The sequence below is a fragment of the Salvelinus alpinus genome, chromosome 1, assembly GCF_045679555.1.
Source record: "Salvelinus alpinus chromosome 1, SLU_Salpinus.1, whole genome shotgun sequence".
Classification (NCBI taxonomy): domain Eukaryota; kingdom Metazoa; phylum Chordata; class Actinopteri; order Salmoniformes; family Salmonidae; genus Salvelinus; species Salvelinus alpinus.
In genome coordinates this window covers 58,767,589-58,779,680 of record NC_092086.1, presented here as the reverse complement: position 1 = coordinate 58,779,680, position 12,092 = coordinate 58,767,589, and the positions used below count along the sequence as shown (strand labels likewise).

Here is a 12,092-nt window from a genome sequence, read left to right as displayed (position 1 = left end):
ACCACCCAGTTTATAAAAGTGTGTATACATGTACAAGCATCCACATGCCTGTCTATGGGTGTTGGTGTGTGAAAGAGAAAGCGAGTTTGAGTAAATAAGTGATTAAGTGACTGTCATACTGCTCAGCTCTTTCTTTTTCTCTCCCTCCCCCCAAGGCTCTGAGTATCTATAAAAACAGAGATCTGATCACAGTGTTCCACGGGGAGCAGGAGAGTCCTGATGATTTTGACACAGTGCTACTGAAGGCTCTCGTCAGAGGTAGGGGTGCGTGTGTGTGTGTATGGAGTGTGTGCATTTGCTATCTGTTGAGAGATTTGTTGAACATGATCCTGGTCAAACTAATGTGGTGGTTAATTTCTTTACTATCAAATGGGGAGAGATACTTATCACGCAAGTCAGAGTTATACTTAAACTAAATCTATATTCACTTATTAATAAGGGAGCAGGTCAATACAACACACACATATAAAGTGAATCGATTGAGTGCTCTGCGATAATGATGGGTGGTTGATGAATCACCCTCAGATATTTCGTTGAGAGCCCAGAGACAAAGAATACAACACCTTTTTATAGCAAAGTAAGTACATCCTCCTGAATGTTCATGACAAACAACAGATGTATGGAATGGGTCACAAGGTTAAGATTTGTATGAAAAATACTAATAATTCACATCAGACTGTATTCAAGCTATCTCATGCAAGCATCTGTAAAACACGTGACCTTATGTATGTGTATGTGTGTACAGAAGGAGAGACGAAACTGGGTTACGGGGTACAGACTATAATGAAAAGGTTGTCTCAGTTCGTCGCAACTGAGTCAGGAGAATAGGTGCCAAAGTGACAGGAAGTCACTACAGACATACTTCCTCTAACAGTAGCTCAACGGTTCCCCCAAGTTCGGCAAGCAAGCACCTTTGACTGTCAGCCCAAATTATGTATGTCCTACCCCTACACACACACACACACACACACACACACACACACACACACACACACACACACACACACACACACACACACACACACACACACACACACACACACACACACACACACACACACACACACACACACACACACACACACAAAACATGAACCTTTCGCCCACAAACAGGCTCCAAACAGAACAAGAGCTCTATCACTGGTGTGCAGAATATACAGTTGAAGTCGGAAGTTTACATACACTTAGGTTGGAGTCATTAAAACTTATTTTTCAACCACTCCACAAATTTCTTGTTAACAAACTATAGTTTTGGCAAGTCGGTTAGGACACATACTTTGTGCATGACACAAGTCATTTTTCCAACAATTGTTTACAGACAGATTATTTTACTTAGAATTCACTGTATCACAATTCCAGTGGGTCAGAGGTTTACATACACTAAGTTGACTGTGCCTTTAAACTATGTCATGGCATTAGAAGCTTCTGATAGGCTAATTGACATCATTTGAGTCAATTGGAGGTGTACCTGCGGATGTATTTCAAGGCCTACCTTCAAACTCAATCCCTCTTTGCTTGACATCATGGGAAAATCAAAAGAAATCAGCCAAGACTTCAGAAAAAAATTGTAGACCTCCACAAGCCTGGTATCCTTGGACCAATTTCCAAACGGCTGAAGGTACCACGTTCATCTGTACAAACAATAGCACGCAAGTATAGACACCATGGGACAACACAGCCTTCATACTGTTCAGGAAGGAGACGCGTTCTGTCTCCTAGAGGTGAACGTACTTTGGTGCGAGAAGTGCAAATCAATCCCAGAACAACAGCAAAGGACCTTGTGAAGATGCTGGAGAAAACAGGTACAAAAGTATCTATATCCACAGTAAAACGAGTCCTATATTGACATAACCTGAAAGGCCGCTCAGCAAGTGTAACAGTTTAACTTTAGACCGTCCCCTCGCCCCGACACGGGCGCGAACCAGGGACCCTCTGCACACATCAACAACAGTCACCCACGAAGTATCGTTACCCATCGCTCCACAAAAGCCACGGCCCTTGCAGAGCAAGGGGAACCACTACTTCTAGGTTTCAGAGCAAGTGACGTAACCGACTGAAAGGCTGCTAGCGCGCACCACCGCTAACTAGCTAGCCATTTCACATCCGTTACACAAGGAAGAAGTCACTGCTCCAAAACCGCCATAAAAAAGCCAAACTACGGTTTGCAACTGCACATGGGGACAAAGATCGTTATTTTTGGAGAAATGTCCTTCTGGTCTGATGAAACAAATACATAACTGTTTGGCCATAATGACCATCGTTGTGTTTGGAGGAAAAAGGGGGAGGCTTGCAAGCCGAAGAACATCATCCCAACCGTGAAGCACGGGGGTGGCAGCATCATGTTGTGGGGGTGCTTTGCTGCTGGAAGGACTGATGCACTTCACAAAATAGATGGCATCATGAGGTAGGAAAATTTTGTGGATATATTGAAGCAACATCTCAAGACATCAGTCAGGAAGTTAAAGATTGCTCGCAAATGGGTCTTCCAAATGGACAATGACCCCAAGCATACTTCCAAAGTTGTGGCAAAATGGCTTAAGGACAACAAAGTCAAGGTATTGGAGTGGCCATCACAAAGCCCTGACCTCAAGCCTATAGAAAATGTGTGGGCGGAACTGAAAAAGCGTGTGTGAGCAAGGAGGCCTACAAACCTGACTCAGTTACACCAGCTCTGTCAGAAGGAAAGGGCCAAAATTCACCCAACTTATTGTGGGAAGCTTGTGGAAGGCTACCCAAAACGTTTGACCCACGTTAAACAATTTAAAGGCAATGCTACCAAATACTAATTGAGTGTGTGTAAACTTCTGACCCACTGGGAATGTGATGAAATAAATAAAAGCTGAAATAAATAATTCTCTCTACTGTTATTCTGACTTTTCACATTCTTAAAATAAAGTGGTGATCCTAACTGACCTTAGACAAGGAATCTTTACTCGGATTAAAAGTCAGGAATTGTGGAAAAACAGAATTGAAATGTTTTTTGGCTAAGGTGTATGTAAACTTCCGACTTCAACTGTAACACTGTTCTCTGTCTCCTGTTAAGCTAAGAGAAATCAGTTAGTTTCTGTCAGCTCTTGGCTGAGTGCCCAGACATCACGGGGTCATGCTACACACACAGAACAGTTAGAACAGGCCTCTTATTAATTGGCACACACTTTTCTTTCTTATATTGGTTAGTTTCTTTAGCCCAATGCCTAGGCTTAAAGAAGGATATTTTAGTACACAAGCATTAGTAAGGTTTAACAGAAAATGCCCTCACATTGTGCTCAGTGCTCATTGATTGTCTGTATTGTTATTGTAATTTATTTAATAACCTGCCCAGGGACTGCGGTTGAAAATTTGCCAGCTGGCTAAAACCGGAACTTTTACTGAAACTTTGATTAATGTGCCCTGTCCCTGTAAAAATAACTCAAACTCAAACTCAATCCACTTTAATGACCGGACACTGTTCCCCGTAATGGAAACATAATTTAATGTTAAAATACATTAACTTCCTGGTCATATTCACTGGTTGTCACGCCCTGACCATAGAGAACCTTTTTATTCTCTATGTTGGTTAGGTCGGGGTGTGACTAGGGTGTGTAATCTAGGTAGTTTTTTTCTATGTTGGCCTGGTATGGTTCCCAATCAGAGGCAGCTGTTTATCGTTGTCTCTGATTGGGGATCATATTAAGGCAGCCATTTCCCCACTGTGTTTTGTGGGATCTTGTTTATGTGTAGTTTCCTGTGAGCACTCCATAGCTTCACGTATCGTTTGCTGTTTTTTAAAATGTTTTGTGCGTTTCACGAATAAAAAGATGTGGAACCCATATCACGCTGCCCCTTGGTCCAAATGTTATTTCGACGAACGTGACACTGGTGTTACCTAAACTATAAAACCGAGCAACAGTAATCAGAAATTATCAAAGAATGTTTCCCGATTCAACTATTCAGACCTCTACTGCAAATGTCTCACTGCATCCCTTACAGCCCGATATAGCCCAGCGAGCACGACTCGCTTTCACCAGCGGACTAAAACATGGCATTAGTAGTCTGTCCAAAAACCACTAATAACCATTTAGGCCACAAAAACGTATTACCTCAAAATTTATGTTGAATAAATTAGCCTTCCAATATGAACTAAGTATGCTGTTAAAATGTTCAATTTAACAACTTAAAACAAACACTGGTGGCAGTATCTGTCTAGGCAAAACATACCAATAGTTGAGTTACAATCAGAAACCCAGATTTTAGTCAATACCATAGACCCAATGCTATTGAAATGACGAAGAAATCCCGCAAAAATCCAATTACAATGGTCTGTAGTCGTAACATCAGGCACATAATAACGGCACAATTCCCAGAAAAGAGCCTTAATTAAAGGTCCAAGCATTTCTCCGCAGAGATTCTCACATGCGCAAAAGGAATAGATTAGCAGTTAACGAGTTAAATCGGCATTCATTGATTCGGAAACAGATCTTGCGCCTTTACCTGAAAGAGAATTATGTTATCTCATGCAACAAATTTCAATTTGGGCTCCAGAGTGGCACAGCGGTCTAAGGCACTGCATCTCAGAGCAAGAGGCATTACTACAGTCCCTGGTTCAAATCCAGGCTGAATCACATCCGGCCGGGATTGGGAGTCCCACAGGGCGGCACACAATTGGCCCGGCGTCGTCCGGGTTTGGCTGCCTCTCAGATTATAGGTGGGTCCATCTGCTCCATTCCCGAAGTGTTTGAGGGATCCCTCGTGCACGATTTACCCAGGTCGTCAGGAGCGGTCACCAAGTGAAGATTCACATCCCCATCCCCGTCGCCAAATGTGGTGGTTAATTTCTTTACTATCAAATGAGGAGAGACAAACTTATCACACAAGTCAGAGTTATCCTTAAACTAAATCTTTATTCACTTATTAATAAGGGAGCAGGTCAATACAACACACACATATAAAGTGAATCGATTGAGTGCTCTACGATAATGATGGCTAGTCGACGTTGAGAGCCCCACGATAAAGAATACAAAACCTTTTTTATATAATAATTCACTTCAGACAGTATCTGCTGTAAAGACTTTTCTCATTGTGTAGAAACCAGGGTCTGGCCCCAAGCCATTTCTCCCTGGTACCTTCCAGTCGAACCAGAGCAAACTCCCTCCCATGAATGGAATGTGGCCTAAGGCATCGTACATCTACTGTCAACATTAGGCCCCCAGAGGCCCATTCTCAGTAGAACACACACAGATGAGAGTGTTCTAAGAACCCCCTATTCTGTTGCATAAAACAACCATTTGATGCAATAACAGTATTTATAACATAATCTTGTAATTTCTCTCACATTAATCATTCGTTCTATGTATTGTTCTGTCAGCCAGTAGACGTGTGTCAAGCGATGCCAGTGAGTACACAGAGGAGCTGAAGCTAGCAGTAGCCTGGAACAGGGTGGACATCGCTAAGAGTGAACTCTTCAATGGGGACATCCAATGGAAGGTGAACTGCTCCTCACTTCTAATGCCCCTGTTTAACACCATTTATTTGATTTTATGTTATTAGGTTGACAAGGAATTTATTATATTCAAAACAGGCAGGCAGAACAGACAGACAGACAGGCAATCCGCTTCACAAATTGGAAATTTAGCAATATAGAGAAAATAGGCTGGTGGAGAAGGGAAGTTGGAAATCGATTCAATTCGTGAAGCGTTCCTTAATTTTCTCAATAGTATTGTTTCAACTTTGACAGACAGATCGACAGATATACATGTTTATAAAAAACACCCTTCTATCCTCCCGCAGTACGAGGACCTAGAGGACTCCATGACGGATGCGCTGATCAACGACAAGCCCCAGTTCATACGTCTCTTCAACGAGAACGGCCTCAACATCCTGGACTACCTAACCTACAGGCATCTGGAGGTCCTGTACCGCTCGCTGTCCGACAGTTCTCTGGCCTTCACTCTGCTCCAGCGGCTTCTCACAGAGAGAAAGGGCCTGGCCGTATGCTCTCCGAAAGAGGCCTTAGCCCTCAAGAGCCCCCAGAACCCCATGAGCCCCCTATCAGGACCCTCCTCTGTCAAAGATCTCAGCTTGTATGAGGTGAGGAGGGGTTAAGGCTGTTGCGGTGACTATATTACCGCCACACCGGCGGTCACAAGTCATGAAGGCTTCCACGTGACCGTTTAGTCACAGTAATTAGGTTTCTCCAAGCTCTGATGCTGCTGATGGTCATTAGTAGCCTACCAAACTTGCTAACTCTATTGTCCCTCTAATCACTCTGACATCAATGCAAATGTAATCAAAAATGTAATTAAACACTTCATGTTGCGCAACATTTATATAGGCTATGCAATTATGAAAGAAAACAGAGTGGGCCTCTATTAAAAAGAGGAGGATCCCATCAGCTTTCTATAGGCTAGGCTAGACCGACTATATTTATTTCTTAACTTTCCTAATATTAAGCACATTGCTTGTCTTTACAACAGGAGTATAGCCTACCTGGCTGGTATGAAAATAACCACGGGAAAAGCGTCCTCCATTCGCTATTTAAGTGAATAGATGAAATGTATTTTTTCCCTACCCGTGTTTCGAGACAGGTGCATGATAATGGTCCATTCTCAATCAAAACAAATTTCACACATATATTATTTAGTATATGTAAAGACGAGATTAACCTTTCACGAGCCTCTACCCCGGGTCCGGGATCACCCCCCACCCCCCCCACACACTGATTAGCATAGCTAGCATAGCTTCACAAGTAGATAGTAGCATCTAAATATCATTAAATCACAAGTCCAAGACACCAGATGAAAGATACAGATCTTGTGAATAAAGCCACCGTTTCAGATTTTTAAAATGTTTTACAGGGAAGACACAATATGTAAATCTATTAGCTAAACACGTTAGCAAAATACACAATTTCTTTGTCCACCATTTTTTCTCTCCACCAGTAGCTATCACCAATTCGGCTAAACTAAGATATTGATAGCCAATAACCAATAAAAAACCTCATCAGATGACAGTCTGATAACATATTTATGGTATAGGATAGGTTTTGTTAGAAAAAAGTGCATATTTCAGGTAGAAATCACAGTTTACAATTGCACCGACCATCACAACTCGACTAGAATTACTATAGAGAGCAACGTGTATGACCAATTTACTCATCATAAAACATTTCATAAGAATAGACAAAGCATAGCAATGGAAAGACCCAGATCTTGTGATTTCAGACAATATTTCAGATTTTCTAAGCGTTTTACAGCGAAAACACAATAAATCGATAAGTTAGCATACCACATGTGCAAACGTTACCAGAGCATCGATTCAAGCCAAAGAGAGCTATAACGTAATCATCGCCAAAATATATTAATTTTTTCACTAACCTTCTCAGAATTCTTCCGATGACACTCCTGTAACATCATTTTACAACATACATATAGAGTTTGTTCGAAAATGTGCATATTTAGCCATACAAAACCGTGGTTATACAATGAAAATACTAGCAAATCAAGCCTCAAAATGTCGGACGTCATCTTTCAGAGTGATCTAGTTTAATCGAAAGCTAATCATATACTTGACTAAAAAATACAGGGTTGACAGGAATCGAAAGACAAATTAGTTCTTAATGCAACCGCTGATTTACATTTCTAAAATTATCCTTACTGTGCAATACAGGGTTCGCCAAGTGAAGCGATAACAAACAAAATGGCGGATTATGCGTTTAAAATATTTCGACAGAACAACGATTTATCATATTAAATATTTCTTACTATGAGGTGATTTTCCATCAGATTCTTGGGCAATGTATCCTTTCTTGGGTCTAATCTTCTTTTGGTCGATAGATGTCCTCTGTCCTTCGAAATGTCCACTAACATCGACCGAGACCCCGAAACGTGACCAAAGCTTCAAAGTGCACGACAAAGAAATTCCTCAAAATCGCACTAAACGGATATAAATTGCTATAAAACGGTTCAAATGAACTACATTATGATGTTTTTAACAACTATAACGACTAAAAACATGACCGGAGAAATATCACTGGCTAAACAACCATTTGGAAAGAGGCAAGTCCGATGTCCATCTTGCGTAAGACGCGCGAAGGGAAAGGACGGTACTTCCACGTTTTCTTGTTTTATAGTGGCTCTGATTGTGCAATCGACTCCATTCAAAGCGTGATGACGTACTGACACCCAGAGGAAGACGTAGGCAGTGTCGGTTTCTCCATAGCATTTACAGGCACCTTAAAACCGACCCCAGATCAGGGGTCAAAATTTCTGAAATCTGACTCCCTGTCAGGAAAAGTGCTGTAGAAGTAGTTCTGTACCACTCAGAGACAAAATTCCAACGGCTATAGAAACTAGAAAGTGTTTTCTATCCAATAATAACAATAATATGCATATTGTACGATCAAGAATTGAGCACGAGGCAGTTTAATTTGGAGACCAAAAAATGCTAATGCGGAACAGCACCCCCTATAGTTGCAAGAAGTTAAATAGAATAGTCTGATGGGTGGCAATATTAGCCTATCACTTGTGAATGATATATTATCACTTGTGAATGATGCCCAGCTTAAGGCAAGAAACAATGCCTTTTTTTGCGACTTTTTCAAATCATAGTCGCACATCTCATGTAGCCTAGCCCATAGGCCTATATGTGGCCAAATAACTTCTTAAAATTAAGCACATTAATTTGCTTTACGAGTAGTGTAGAGCCTAACTGGCATACATAAGCAGCGCGTGAGTTTCAAGTTTGGGGAAGATAATTTTCACCATAACAATGCACCTTTATAATTAAAGCGTTACATGCATAATCACATTTGCAGTCACTTTTGATAATGGTTGTTTCCACTAATGGAACATTCACGCTTATAGCCTACTGCAGTGTGCACATTGCTGCGCTTATAATGTGAAGAAATAGCCTAATGTTGTATCACATTTTAAGCTAAATGTTCTGATCTGTTGCGTCAGCCTCATTGCATAAATTTCTTTTTTTGATTCTAGTGGTTGTATTCATTTGGTTCTATCGCATCCCACAACTGTCCCAGACTATGTTTGGAATATTTATTTCTCGCACAGAATAGGTCAACTTTTGTACTATGGGGGATAGTAGATTGACTTAGGCTAGTGCTTTTGCTGTTTGTTAGGCTTACTCATCTTGTTGGCTGACGAAAAGGCCACAGGCCGCAAAAGTAATGGATTATTTTAGGGTGCATTACGACCACACAAAGGGGATGCCGCCAGGAAATTCGAGGCATTATCAAGTGCTTGTCAAATTGTGAATGAGAGACTAATGACGTGTGTACAGCTTGCGCAATAAACAAAGCAGAGCTCATGCCTTTCAAGCTACTTTTTTCAAATCATCATTAGAGTCATATCATGCAGCCTTACAATGTATTAAAAATGTAAACATATAGCCCAACTAAAGTTACATTAATAACTCTAAATTAAGCATACAGGAGTACCTATTTCTTTGTTAACCGCTCAACACAGAATAGCCGCATGTGTGGGTACTCCCTCAAATCGTTTGGAGAAAATATCCTTTCTATTTTATTCAGCTTTGTTCAATTGTATTCTTCATGCTATAAAATAATGCCACGGAATTCTAACCAAATCTTGTCTGCTAAATGAACTAGTGTAGCCCACAGCCATATGGCATAGCCAGATCAGGACCTAACCTCAGGACAATTCAGAGTAAGCAATTCTGTTCTTCTGAAATCGACTACATTTTCTTAATTTTATGTTTCTTTAGACCTGTCTAAAATAAATAATGGATTTATTGTGGAAGTGTAGGCTATATTACATGGATTTATTAAACTTTTTAAAATGTAGATGTTCCAAAGGTCTGCATCAGTGGCTTGTAGGCTATGTGTGGAAGCCTGGAGATGCTAAATGTGTTATTTAATTAACGGTCAATTACCGTGAGACCGACAGTTATTTGCTTGACAATCACCGGCTGACGAAATTTCATGACCGCCACAGCCCTAGGAGGGGTTGCACTTTATTTTATGTTACAGTAATTACTAGGTATTTATTGAGAAATTACATGGTGAATGTCACGTTCCTGACCGGTTTTCTGTTATTTTGTATGTGTTTGACGGTCAGGGCGTGAGTTTGGGTGGGTAGTCTATGTTATGTGTTTCTATGTTGGTAATGGGTGACCTGATATGGTTCTCAATTAGAGGCAGGTGGTTTTCATCTCCTCTGATTGAGAACCATATTAAGGTAGGTGGTTTCACATTGTTTGTCGTGGGTGGTTGTCTCCTGTGTCTGTGTTTGTCGCGCCACACGGGACTGTTTCGGTTTGTTTGTCAGTTCGTTCTTTTGTGTAGTCATTTTTCCTGTTCGTGAGTTCTTCGTTTTATGTAGTTCGCATGTCCAGGTCTGTCTACTCCGTTTTGTTATTTTGTTAGTTATTCAAGTTAGTTCGTTTTTTGTCTTGTTAAATAAATTCATTATGTCCTATTCCAACGCTGCATTTTGGTCGAATCCTTGCTCTTCCTCTCCGATGAAGAGGAGGAGAACACCCGTTACAGAACCACCCACCGAACCAGGACCAAGCAGTGTGAGTTCGAGCAGCGGCCAAGTAATCAGGACTCGTGGACTTGGGAGGAAGTATTGGAGGGAAAAGGACACTGGGCTCATATTGGGGAATATCGCCGCGCTCGTGAGGAGATGGAAGCAGCGAGAGCCCAGGAGCGGTGGTATGAGGAGGCAGCAAGGAGACGTGGCTGGAAGCCCGCGAAGAAACCCCCAAAATGTCTTGGGGGGGGGCTAAGAGGTAGTGGGCCAAGGGCAGGTAGGAGACCTGCGCCCACTTCCCAGGTTAACCGTGGAGAGCGGGAGTACAGGCAGACACCGTGTTACGCAGTAGAGCGCACGGTGTCTCCTGTACGTGTTCATAGCCCGGTGCGGGTTATTCCACCTCCCCGCACTGGTAGGGCTAGATTGGGCATTGAGCCAGGTGTCATGAAGCCGGCTCAACGCGTCTGGTCTCCAGTGCGTCTCCTCGGGCCGGCATACATGGCACCAGCCTTACGCATGGTGTCCGCGGTTCGCCTACATAGCCCGGTGCGGGTTATTCCACCTCCCCGCACTGGTCGGGCGACGGGGAGCATTCAACCAGGTAAGGTTGGGCAGGCTCAATGCTCAAGGGAGCCAGTACGCCTGCACGGTCCGGTATTTCCGGCGCCACCTCCCCGCCCCAGCCCAGTACCACCAGTGCCTACTCCACGCACCAGGCTTCCAGTGCGTTTCCAGAGCCCTGTTCCTCCTCCACGCACTCTCCCTATGGTGCGTGTCTCCAGCCCAGTGCCTCCAGTTCCGGCACCACGCACTAAGCCACCTGTGCGTCTCCAGAGCCCTGTACACACTGTTCCTTCTCGCCGTACTCGTCCTGATGTGCGTGCCCTCAGCCCGGTGCCACCAGTGCCGGTACCACGCACCAGGTCCATAGTGCGTTTTGAGAGTCCAGTGTGCCCTGTCCCTGTTCCCCGCACTAGCCTGAAGGTGCGTGTCCTTAGCCCGGTGCCTCCAGTTCCGGCACCACGCACCAGGCCTACAGTGCGCCTCATCCGGCCAGAGCCATCAGTCTGCCCAGTGCCATCTGAGCCATCAGTCTCCCCAGCGCCATCTGAGCCATCCGTCTCCCCAGCGCCATCTGAGCCATCCGTCTCCCCAGCGCCATCTGAGCCATCCGTCTCCCCAGCGCCATCTGAGCCATCCGTCTCCCCAGCGCCATCTGAGCCATCCGTCTCCCCAGCGCCGTCTGAGCCATCCGTCTGCCCAGTGCCGTCTGAGCCATCCGTCTGTCCCGAGCCATTAGAGCCGCCCGTCTGTCCCGAGCCGTCAGAGTCGTTAGTCAGTCAGGAGCCGCTAGAGCCATTCGTCAGTCAGGATCTGCCAGAGCCGCCAACCAGACAGGATCTGCCAGAGCCGCCAACCAGACAGGATCTGCCAGAGCCGCCAACCAGACAGGATCTGCCAGAGCCGCCAACCAGACAGGATCTGCCAGAGCCGCCAACCAGACAGGATCTGCCAGAGCCGCCAACCAGACAGGATCTGCCAGAGCCGCCAACCAGACAGGATCTGCCAGAGCCGCCAACCAGACAGGATCTGCCAGAGCCG

The 12,092-nt window shown here is 43.8% G+C and overlaps 1 protein-coding gene across 1 annotated transcript in view; it reads left to right on the top strand.

The window, feature by feature from the left end:
- Positions 1-12,092, top strand: part of LOC139546861 (transient receptor potential cation channel subfamily M member 4-like) — a 69,696-nt gene that overhangs the window by 32,484 nt on the left and 25,120 nt on the right. The window contains exons 9-11 of the mRNA XM_071355793.1: positions 156-258; positions 5,345-5,463; positions 5,767-6,066. Of these exons, the coding sequence (XP_071211894.1) occupies positions 156-258; positions 5,345-5,463; positions 5,767-6,066 (522 nt within the window). The remainder of the gene's footprint in view (positions 1-155; positions 259-5,344; positions 5,464-5,766; positions 6,067-12,092) is intronic.